The 12,361-nt window shown below is 40.5% G+C and overlaps 1 protein-coding gene across 5 annotated transcripts in view; it reads left to right on the top strand.

Annotated features, from left to right (window-relative positions):
* Positions 1–12,361, top strand: part of SLC9D1 (solute carrier family 9 member D1) — a 109,190-nt gene that overhangs the window by 80,602 nt on the left and 16,227 nt on the right. For 4 of the 5 annotated variants that reach the window (XM_077482839.1, XM_077482835.1, XM_077482836.1 and 1 more), the window contains exons 9-11: positions 846–1,041; positions 5,053–5,203; positions 10,761–10,840. In XM_077482839.1, the coding sequence (XP_077338965.1) occupies positions 846–1,041; positions 5,053–5,203; positions 10,761–10,840 (427 nt within the window). The remainder of the gene's footprint in view (positions 1–845; positions 1,042–5,052; positions 5,204–10,760; positions 10,841–12,361) is intronic. The other variant, XM_077482840.1, reaches the window with a different exon arrangement.

The following is a 12,361-nucleotide window of genomic DNA, read 5'->3' as shown; positions in this document are numbered from 1 at the left end:
GTTGCAAAAGACTGTATATCAGGGGTAGGCAACCTTGGACCCTCCAGCTGTTGTGGAACTAAATTTCCCATGAGACATTGCTAGGCTGGCAGTTACAATTACTCCCAGAGGCAAGATGGGACTTGTAGTTCTGCAACAGATTGCCTACCCCTGCTGTATATGAAGCATTTCAGCAACTTATACCTATCTGGAGCACTTTAGCACGTTGCAAGAGACTACATTTCACGTTGACAATTCTATTTGTTGTTTATTATATTATATCACAACTGCAAGTGCTGTCATATATATATTTTCTTACCCGGCTGTGACAGCTTGCGGCTTCAGCCGGGTGTGCACTGCGCATGCACGAGTTGCGCTGCGTGTCCTGAATGGCCAAGAAATCTTCTGGGACGTGTCCCAGATGTTTGGAGGGAGGGGAGGAGTCGCCTAGGTGCAAGCGGAAGTGGGAGCTGGGTACCTGTCAAAACTAGGTACCCCCCCCCCAAAAAAAATGACACACCAAATGTGGCATGTAAGGGGGTGAGGAGTCCTTAAAGTGGACGTTTCGCTTTTGGGTGGAACTCCACTTTAAGCAGCAGCTAGCTACCGGTATTGTAAAGGCAAGTTTTTTTTTTCCACACTGTAGCGCAGATGATTGGTATTGGAATTAATTCTCAGAACGATGCCAATGCATTGGCCCTGAAATGCATTAAATCTGACGCCTTTTTCTTCTTTTTTTTTTTTTTTTCTTTTAAATCACATTTAATATGATATATGAATACATTTATCCCTGTTTGCTTGCTTTACACCTCCTAGGATATATTCAGTCTCATATTTACATTTTTTATTTGTTAATGTGTCCCTAGTGTAGTCCTGGAGGTTTTCCGAATACTGGCACTGATTGGACAAATCCTTTTTTCCTTGCTTGCGGTCTTTCTTGTCTGTCTTATTATGAAGACCTATCTCATTGGACCTTATTATCGAAAGCTGCATACAGAAAGTAAAGGAAATAAGGAAATTCTGGTCATGGGAATTTCTGCATTTATTTTTCTTATGCTCACGGTAATTTTCTGTATATTTATTTACAATATTAGTTTCATCAGCAGGGCTGCGTATTCAGAAAATGCTTTGTGAATATATTTCTGGTAGCCTTAGTACAAGTATAAGTTCAGAAAATACATATATATGTATTCTGGTTTGAATTTCCTTTTGTCAGGCAGCACAGTGTGGTCTTTGTGGAAGAGGAATGAATATGTCTGCATATTTTGCAGTTTATGTATGCTGGAAATTCCTTTTTACAGCTCCTCACACTGTGACATCCATACATGTATTAAAGAGAGAAGAAACCTAGGCTTTACACTTCTCACAGCTGCCGATGAATACATTACTGTGTACGGTTACGTTTCTGTATCCTACAGCAACTCTGTACATTCACAGCCTTGATGGAAATATGAAATAACATCTCTTCATATAGATTATATGCTCGTAAAGCCACGCATAAATCTTTCATCTGGCCATAATTTGGATTGAATATATTAATGTATTAAGGTATAATTATATTCTTCGTCTCTTTACTGGAAACTGTGTTCAGCTTCCTTCAGATCCATATTATGTTACATAATTACATAGTAGGTGAGGTCGAAAAAAGACACAAGTCCATCAAGTCCAACCTGTGTAAACATTACGATAATACAGTTAATAGAAAAACACCTAACATCTAAAACAGCTGACGTTGAGGCGTGAGATGAAATGGAGATATCATCTTTGTGCCATCGTTCCCATACACTGAGCATTTCCTCTTTCACAGCCATGGCGTTTACTCTGTATATCATGCTGAAGAGTCCTCCAAACCTTTTTTTTTTTTTCAGGAAGATTCTGAAGAGGAGAGAAAATGCAGGTAGTTCAGAGGTGAAGCCAATTTATAGGCAGAAATAATGAGAGATGCTAAAGTTAATTTAATTTAAACCTAGTATTGATGATTCACATTGGGAGGGGTAATTCTCTAAGTACACAATAAAATACTAATTACCAGGCACTCCACACTGCTAGTTAAAGTATATGTGAACCCTTAGCTTGTAAAAGAACCCATTCAGTTGAAAATCGAAAATGAAAGGTAAAACCTTTGTGTGTGTGTGTGTATATATATATATATATATATATATATATATATATATATATATATATATATATATATATATTATACAAAAATAAATATATCACATGACCTCTGTTCTTGGCTGCATAAGGGGTTAGAGAGCTAGAGGTGGAGAAGCAGCAGTACACTGATCCTCCAAGTGACCATTGGAGGACAGGCAGGCTGCTCCAGCACAGCCAGAAAACTAACCATGCTAAGAGATGGATGTGCTTCTATGCCTAATGTGGTCATTTTTAACTGGAAAAGCAGAGGGACTTGCTGAAACACCAGGTATTTCATGCAAAGGAAGAAGAGAATAGGATATTTCAAACACAACTACATAGAACAACAGGCACATATCAGGAATATGAAATGTTGGGTTAACATATATCCTTTAAGAAAGACTACCGATTTAAATTTGTTTGCAATTTCAATTAAAATTTGAAGTCTTAGCTGCATACATTTGCATAGATAACAAGATATCTGAGTATCATGCAGTTCTGCTGTATGATCATAACCATGGTGCTCATGGGTTACAAAACATTGTAGCACTAAATACATTAAAAGCAGACTTATCTGAAGCCGGGCTCCATTTCTTTTGGTTATGCAAACATGAGGTCCAGGCTTGTTAAAAGGCAGCTGAAGATGTTTGTGTCCATGCACTAAATAAAAAAAAAAATGAAAAATAGTAGCTGCTCTAATTCATTTACACTGTGCATGGGTGTTACACAGTTCGGAGAAAAAATTGGGGTTATTTCAGTAAGGCTTGGTTGCATAACATGTGAACCAGACTGGCTTGCAATATAACCGGTTCCCATATATGGGGAGCGGTTGTGGTGCAATTTAGAAAAAGGGTCCTGTATGTTTTTCAATCCAGTTCAGGTGCAATTTAAGTGTCCAATGCGCACCTGAACCGCTGAATGGAAACTGCACCAGACTCTGCATAGAAACCAGCCCCACATACACGCTATATTGCTAAAAGTATTAGGATGCCTGCCTTTACACACATGAACTTTAATGGCATTCCAGTCTTGGTCTGAAGGGTTCAGTATTGAGTTGGCACCCCTTTTGCAGCTATAACTGCTTCAATGCCACCCACAAGGTTTAGTAGTGTGTTTATGGGAATGTTTGACCATTCTTCCATAAGTGCATTTTTTAGGTCAGGCACTGATGTGGACGTGAAGGCCTGGCTTGCAGTCTCCACTCTAATTCATCCCAAAGGTGTTCTATCGGGTTGAGGTGCAGGCCCGTCAAGTTCCTTTACCCAAAACTCTCTCATCCATGTCTTTATGGACCTTGCTTTGTCCACTGGTCCCAATCATTTGGTGGAGGGGAGATTATGGTGTGGGATTGTCTTTTAGGGCTTGGGCTTGGCCCCATAGTTCCAGTGATGGCAACTCCTAAAGCGTCAGCATACCAAGACATTTTGCACAATTTCATGCTCCCAACTTTGTGGGAACAGTTTTGAGATGGCCTCTTCCTGCTCCAACATGACTGCGCACCAGTGCACAAAGCAAAGTCCATGAACTTGACTGGCCTGCACAGAATCCTGACTTCAACCCGATAGAAGATTTGATGCATTTTGAATCGCATCCGATTCGCATAATGTGAACCAGACTTGGTTTCAATGGAGCTGGTTCACATATATGTGCTCATCCATGTCTTTATGGACCTTGCTTTGTGCACTGGTGTGCAGTCATGTTGGAACAGGAAGGGGCTATCCCCAAACTGTTCCCACAAAGTTGGGAGCATGAAATTGTCCAAAATCTCTTGGTATACAGACGCCTTGAGAGCCCTTTCATACTGCAGCGCTGGTAGTTTTTGTGGCACTTTAGCTGCGCTTTTCGAGCGCTAGTGGGGCGGATTTCTTAAAGCAGTTTTGTACAGAAAATTGCAAGTTCATCTTATTCAAATGGCTTTGGAACATAGATGCAGTTATGACCATTGAAATAAAATAATATGCAGTATTTACCTTTTATTTTTAATGTTTATGCCAACTTCCGGGCTCTCCTCCCGTGGGAGTAGGCGTGTTTATCGGCTTCGCAATGGTCCCTGGGAACTTTTTTAGCTATTTCCCAGGAATCCGTGGGGGACACAGTCATGCCGAAATCTCGTGAGATTTCGGAAGGAGGACGCCGGTCACGTGATGAGGGCATGTCCGAAATTGCCATTTTGAAAGTGGCCAGGCAGCTCTATCTGCCATTACCACTATAGAACATGAGGCAAGAGGAAGGAAAACAAAGAGGACACTCAATGAGCATGTGCGAGATGGAGCGGTGGATGCTGGGAGCTCAGCATCATCGCATCCAGGAAGTAAATGCCTGTGGGCTTCAAACGCCCACAGTAAAAATGGAAACCGCCAGACTGCTTTTTTAAAAGTTTTCCTTAGCAATGAAATCGTCACGCCGGGGGTTAAAAAGACGCCGATCGTGACTGCAAAGACACCGTAGGAATCGCCCACCAGTGACACGGGTAAAAAAAAAAAAAAAAAACGGCAGCGGAATCCCGCTTTAAGGTCACGTGACAATATGGAACCCTACGGACTAAGACTGGGTTGCCATGTAAAAGCAGGTATTCCAATACTTTTAGCAATATAGTGTATGTGAACCCAGCCGAAATACTCAGTTTAACAAACTTCCCTAGCAGCCAGTCCTCGTCTCAGTTAAGAGAACCTTTCACATTTTATATAAAAGTAGTGGTTGTATTTGCATACTGTGAACATCATATACAAATATTTGCAAATGCATGCAACTAAGCCCTCTTTTATTTACATCAATATCATAACTCGGTTGTAGTGTTTGGTGTTTTATTTTTTTTTATTTTTTTTAAGAAAATGCTATCTTTAAAAAATTGAGCAAAACGAACTTTGCAATGCTGTAAAATGTATGAATCCAGAGGAATAGCGGTCTGACCTAAATTCAATATTTTATTCCTGGCAGGTTACTGAACTACTGGATGTGTCGATGGAACTGGGGTGCTTCCTTGCTGGAGCTCTCATCTCTTCCCAAGGACACATGGTCACAGAGGAAGTTATGTCATGCATTGAACCCATTCGAGACTTCCTAGCTATCATTTTCTTTGCATCTATAGGTACATGCTGCCACTTAAAATGGCACTACGTTGCATCTGAGCGCCACAAAAATTCTATTCAATTAATTTCTAATATTTAAAGCAAACTCATCCATCTCTATTCTTTATTTTGCCGCAAAAGTACTTTGAAAAGTACCCTCTAGCATTTCTGGCTGTGGCCATCTTGAGTAAGGGCAGATGATTCATGTAGCATTTACATCATGGAATCCTTTTGCCCTTAACTCAGGCAGGAGAGTGTGCTTAGCTGAGAAGGCCCCTCCTCCCCTCCTGAAGACTCCTGGGATATGACATCATTTGCCTAGGTCTGAAAACCAGGAAGCAACTAAAGAAATGTAAAACAAGTAAACATGATATACTTTCCTATCTATTTACTAGCAGCATGAGGATTAAAAATAGTCAATGTTGATTGAGAGAGTGAAGTTCCATTTTAATACAATTATGGCTGTTGACCGATTGCAGCTATTAACCACGTTAACTATGTTCAATCACAGCTGATCATGGATGTAAATAGAAGCAGTTTATCTGCACACCTTTCCTCATGCTGACAGCATGAGGAGAAGAGAGCCGATTTACTGGCTTCTCTAAAAGGGACATGTGCACTGATTATCAGTACAGTCTCAACAGTGTCCACCAGTGCTGCCAATAAGTGCCCGCAAGTGCTTCCTCATTAGTGTTGCCTATCAGTGCACATCAGTGAAGCAGAGGTGCACTCACTTTTGTTGCCAGCAAACTTTTATAACAAACTATAAAAACCTTTTCTTTTTTTTTTTTTTCAAAGATTTCAGTCTTTATTAGTTTATTTAGCAAAAAATAAAAAAACCCAGCGGTGATTAAATTCGACAAAAAAAAGGCTCTATTTGTGTGAAAAAAATAAATTTAATTTGAGTGAAGTTTTGCATGACCACGCAATTTATATATATATATATACACACACACTCTCACCAATGCGAGTACACCCCTCACATTTTTGTAAATATTTTATACCTTTTCATGTGACAGCACTGAAGAAATTACACTTTGCCACAATGTAAAGTAGTGAGTGTACAGCTCGTATAACAGTGTAAATTTGCTGCCCCCGCAAAATAACTCAACACACAGCCATTAATGTCTGAACTGCTGGCAACAAAAGTGAGTACACCCCTAATTAAAAATGTGCAAATTGGGTCCAAAGTGTCAATATTTTGTGTAGCTGCCATTATTTTCCAGCACTGCCTTAACCCTCTTGGGCATGGAGTTCACCAGAGCTTCACAGGTTGCCACTGGAGTCCTCTTCCACTCCTCCATGATGACATCACAGAGCCGTTAGAGGCCTTGCGCTCCTCCACCTTCCATTTGAAGGATACCCCACAGATGCTCAATAGGGTTTAGGTCTGGAGACATGCCTGGCCAGGCCATCACCTTTACCTTCAGCTTCTTTAGCAAAGCAGTGGTCGTCTTGGAGGTGTGTTTGGGGTTGTTATCATGTTGGAATACGGCCCTGCGGCCCAGTCTCCAAAAGGAGGGGATCATCCTCTGCTTCAGTATGTCACTCGCAGTACATGTTGGCATTCATGGTTCCCTCAATGAACCGTTGCTCCCCAGTTCCGGCAACACTCATGCACCCCCAGACCATGACACTCCCACCACCATGCTTGACTGTAGGCAACACTGTATTCCTCACCTGGTTGCAACCCTACATGCTTGACACCATCTGAACCAAATAAGTTTATCTTGGTCTCATCAGACCACAGGACATGGTTCCAGTAATCCACGTCCTTAGTTTGCTTGTCTTCAGCAAACTGCGGGCTTTTCTTGTGCATCATCTTTAGAAGAGGCTTCCTTCTGGGACAATAGCCATGCAGACCAATTTGATGCAGTGTGCTGCATATGGTCTGAGCACTGACAGGCTGACCCCCCACCCCTTAAACCTCTGCAGCAATGCTGGCAGCACTCATATGTCTATTTCCCAAAGACAAACTCTGGATATGACGCTGAGCATGTGCACTCAACTTCTGTGGTCAACCATGGCGAGGCCTGTTCTGAGTGGAACCTGTCTTGTTAAACCGCTGTATGGTCTTGGCCACCGTGCTGCAGCTCAGTTTCAAGGTCTTGGCAATCTTTTTATAGCCTAGGCCATCTTTATGTAGAGTGGTTCTTTTTTTCAGATCCTCAGAGAGTTCTCTTCCATGAGGTGCCATGTTGATCTTCCAATGACCAGAATGCGAGAGTGAGCGAGAGAACACTAAATGTAACACACCTGATCCCCATTGATACGCGACCCCTTGTAACACCGACTCGTATAACGGCGGTGAGGGGAAATGGCAAATTGGGCCCAATTTGGACATTTTCACGTAGGGGTGTACTCACTTTGGTTGCCAGTGGTTTCGATATTAATAGCTGTGTGTTGAGTTTTGAGGGGACAGCAAATTTACGCTGTTATACAAGCTGTACACTCACTACTTTACCATGTAGCAAAGTGTAATTTCTTCAGTGTTGAGTGTCAAGAAAAGATTTGAGAGGTGTACTTACTTTTGCGAGATACTTTATATATGTGTGTGTGTGTGTGTGTGTGTGTGTATGCATATACGCACATATATTTTACATACATACATACACACACAGTGCCTTGAAATAGTATTCATACCCCTTGAAATTTTACACATTTTATCATGTTGCAACCAAAAACTTAAATGGTATTTTATTGGGATTTTATGTGAGAGACCAACACAGTGGCACATAATTGTGAAGGGAAAGGAAAATGATGACTGGTTTTCCATTTTTTTTTTTTTTTACAAATAAATATGTGAAAAGTGTGACGTGCATTTGTATTCAGCCCCCCTGAGTCAATACTTTGTAGAACCACCTTTCACTGCAATTGCAGCTGCAAGTCTTTTTGAGGATGTCTCCACCAGCTTTGCACATTTAGATAGTGACATTTTTGCCCATTCTTCTTTGCAAAATAGCTCAAGCGCTGTCAGATTGGATGGAGAGAGGCTGTGAACAGCACTTTTCAAGTCTCGCCACAGATTCTAAATTAGATTTAGGTCTGGACTTTGACTGGGCCAAACACATGAATATGCTTTGATCTAAACCATACCATTGTAGCTCTGGTTGTATGCTTAGGGTCATTGTCCTGCTGGAAGGTGAACCTCTGCCCCAGTCTCAAGTCTTTTGCAGACTCTAATAGGTTTTATTCTACGATTGCCCTGTATTTGGCTCCATCCATCATTCCATCAACTCTGATCAGCTTCCCTGCTTAAGAAAAGCATCCCACAACGTGATGCTGCCACCACTATGATTCACGGTGGGGGTGGTGTGTTCAGGGTGATGTCCAGTGTTCATTTTCTGCCACACAACATTTTACTTTTAGGCCAAAAAGTTCAATTTTGGTCTCATCAGACCAGGGCTTTCTTTCAACAATGGCTTTCTTCTTGCCACTCTTCCATAAAGTCCATATTTGTGGAGTGCAAGACTAATAGTTGTCCTGTGGATGGATTCTCCCGCCTGAGCTGTGGATTTCTGCAGCTCCTCCAGAGTTACCATGAACCTCTTGGCTGCTTCTCTGATTAATGCTCTCCTTGCCTGGCCTGTCAGTTTGGGTGGACAGCCATGTCTTGTTAGGTTTACAGTTGTGCCATTCTCTTTCCATTTTTGGATGATGGATTGGACAGTGCTCTGTGAGATGTTCAAAGCTTGGGATATTTTTTTATAACCTAACCCTGCTTTAAACTTCTCCATAACTTTATCCCTGACCTGTCTGATGTGTTCCTTGGCCTTCATGATGCTGTTTGTTCACTAAGGTTCTCTAACAAACCTCTGAGGGTTTCACAGGACAGTTGTATGTATACTGTGATTAAATTACACACAGATGGACTCTATTTACTAATTAGGTGACATTTGAAGGCAAGTGGTTCTACTAGATATGAGTTGGGGGGTATTGCAGTAAAGGGGACTGGATACAAATGCACACCACACTTTTCAGATAGATATTTGTAAAAACATTTGAAAACCATTTATCATTTTCCTTTCACTTCACAATTATGTGCCACTTTGTGTTGGTCTATCACATAAAATCCCAATGAAATACATTTACGTTTTTAGTTGTAACATGACAAAGTGTGGAAAATTTAAAGGGGTATAAATAATTTTTCAAGGCACTGTATATATTCTATATATAATATGATAGTTGTTTTACTTGCCAAAGGATTTGTATTGTCCATACAGTCCTAAGATTTGCACAATCCTGCCACACAGCCAGCCAGGAGACTTAATTTTTTTTCTCCTGCAGTCAAATGACCCTATGGGCATGTTCAATAATAAAATGGGGACAGATTGTTGCTGCCGAATTCAGGGAGAATCTGATGCTTGCAAGAAATCTACAATGTCATTCCCTTCCACTTTTTTTTTTATTTTTTTTTAAGGTGACCAACCAATCTAATTTTGTTGCCATGCAACTTATTTTCAAGGTAGCTAGCCTTCCCCCATGCCATTTTGACCCTTTTCTCAAAATTAGGTAGCTTATCAGAAAATGGTTATATGGTGTCCACCACAGTGCTAACTAACTCTCCACGCTAGCTGTCCCTTTTCTAGACATTTCTGTATGTAAGTGGAAGGATATTCAGGCCTAATCAAATTTTATTCCCTTTCCCCGTAAGTGCAGATAGGATGTGTATATTTCTTTTAGGATTTTGGAGAGTGTAGCTTTCAATTCTTCACCAGAGTCAACAGGACTAGATGGATATGCGGAGACAAGGTGGGAGCCTGTAGAGGAGAGGTAGAATGAGCTTGTTCAGCCTGTCCCTCAGGAAACCTCTCCGAAGTAGAGGTAAAAGAGGGCAAGGATACAGAGCTAGTGCCATTTTTACCCAGCTTTTCGTGTAGATTAGAACTCTCGGCTGCATCTAAGCCCCCGTATGCACGGTCGGAGATTCCGACAACCAAATTCCGACGGATTAATTCCGGAAGTGATGTTGCATACACGCGGTCGGACTAAGTTGTCGGAAAATCCGATTGTACATAACGTGATGACGTTATTTCGTTAGGACGAGACTACATTCAGGCTAGTAGCCAATAGCTTTGGTCTAGAAATTTGATCTGAGCATGTGTGGCACTTTGTCCGTCGGAGTAGGCTACACATTTTTTTTTCAAATTTTACCGGCAAGTTGGAAAAGTTGGTCCGTCTGAGATTCCGACTGAAACAGTCCGATGCAAACTACACACAGTCGTAATATCCAACAAAACGGTCCGATAGGAAACATTCTGTTGGAATCTCCAACCGTGTGTACAAGGGCTTACAGTGCCCTATCCATCAACTAAACAGTCTTTCTAGGTTGTCTGTGTGCCACCTTGAAGCTAAAGCAAGGGTGACACACAAAGATCTTTTGGTCTACAGGGCAGGAGCAGCAGTATTATGATTGCCCTGGTGGAGCTTCAAGAGACTGTGTATGCTCACATTCTGGAAGATGCCTCCCCTTTTTTTGTGGGAAAAAAAATGTAATGCTGAAAATCCTGTTTTTGTACCTTTATTAATATCCATTAGTAATATATTATTATTGTATTTCTGTATTTATTCTTACAGGGCTTCATGTATTCCCAACATTTGTAATTTATGAGTTGACTATTCTGTTGTCCTTAACGTTGACATTGGTACTAATGAAGGTGAGTGTGTTTTTTTTTTTTTTTTTTTTTTTTTAGTTTTTTCATTGAAGTAATAAAGTGTCTCTATAAAAGATTTATTCAGGGGCAAACATTGACATTTACATGATGTGCCCTGAAGTACATCATCTGTGTTTTTAGTGGAAATAATATAATGCATTGTTTTTATCATATCTGCTGCTTTATATTTTTGAATCTGCAATAAAAACAATTTTAACTTTTTTAAATGCAGAATTTTATTTGGCAATGCACAATTGGGCCCTGCACTAGAAAGTTGATTTCTGTAATATATATGGATGAACAGATTATGTAGCCCTAAAACACGCTTACTTGTATAGCGGCACGCTAACTGTAGAGCATGATTCTAGGCTGACGGTAAGCAAAAAAGAACAGCGTACAGAACTTCAGTTAATTAAATTTTGCTTCGTAGAATCATAAAGTTGTAAAGCACTTTGAGATTGAATAAACTGTCAAATGTGACAACTGTTAAAAAAAAAAAGATTAACTATTTTTATGTAAATATAAAACATTGATTAAAAAAAAGAAAAAGGGTGGTCTTTCTACTGTGAAAGTACTAATAAAATACTATGGTGACCGTTGATCATAGCTCATTTGACTTTTTGTGTGCAGTGAAAGGTTTTTCCATTTTTGGGTCATCTTGTGGTCAGATACTGGTCCTATGATTGAAAGTCTCTTCAACTGCTGTCTGATCTAGTCATACTACACTCAGTGTGGTCGTCATCACAGATTTTCAGAAAGATTACTTTAAAACTATATCACGATAAACTAAAGAATAAACCATCAACCATCACAATAAATCATCCCCCTAGAGGTGGTTTGGGTATAGGAGGACAGAAGCAGAATCTTCATCTCAAAGATTGCTTATTTATTCAGCAGAAATGTGCAGTATTTATTGAATATTGTGTGAGAAATGCAGAATTTGCCTGTGTTAATAGGATTTCCTCTGTCGCGTTACAGTGTTTGTTTTAAGAGTGAAGAAAGCAAGGAGTAACCTATAGCAAACAACTAAAAATTTTAGATTTCTGTCTTTCTTTGAGGTTTGGGGACACTGGCAATCAGAAAAGTAATTCAGCTCCCTTATAACCCCTGTTCAACTCGGCATACATCCATGTCCCAGGAGGCTGGATACCCTTTTTTTTCAGCTCTGCTGAAAAGTTAAATTTTTTGCTAGCTTTTTAACTTTGTGGTATTTTTCCTTTGTGACTTCAACATTCCTTGGTGATTTTAAGCAAGATTCCTTCTTACATCGATACTTGAGCTAGTCTTGACATAGTAGCTGTCTGGTTCAGCAACACCTCAGTGTTGGCTTTGGAGGCCATACTCTAATCCCTCAGGACTGGATATGTGGCGCTAGCTGGAATGCAACCTTTGGGAGTTGTTTTGCATTGTAGAGCGTTCCAGACTTTGGCGTGCTGTGTTAGATGCTAAGTGATTTCTGGGTCAAGATCCATGGCAGAGCCCAGGTTTGACCCTGTCTCTGAAGATTCAGTGAGTAAGACTGGT

Source organism: Lithobates pipiens, unplaced genomic scaffold (genome assembly GCF_037356315.1).
Source record: "Lithobates pipiens isolate NorthernLeopardFrog02 unplaced genomic scaffold, aLitPip1_a1.2 Scaffold_16, whole genome shotgun sequence".
In the NCBI taxonomy this organism is placed as follows: domain Eukaryota; kingdom Metazoa; phylum Chordata; class Amphibia; order Anura; family Ranidae; genus Lithobates; species Lithobates pipiens.
This window is presented reverse-complemented; position numbering and strand designations above follow the sequence as displayed.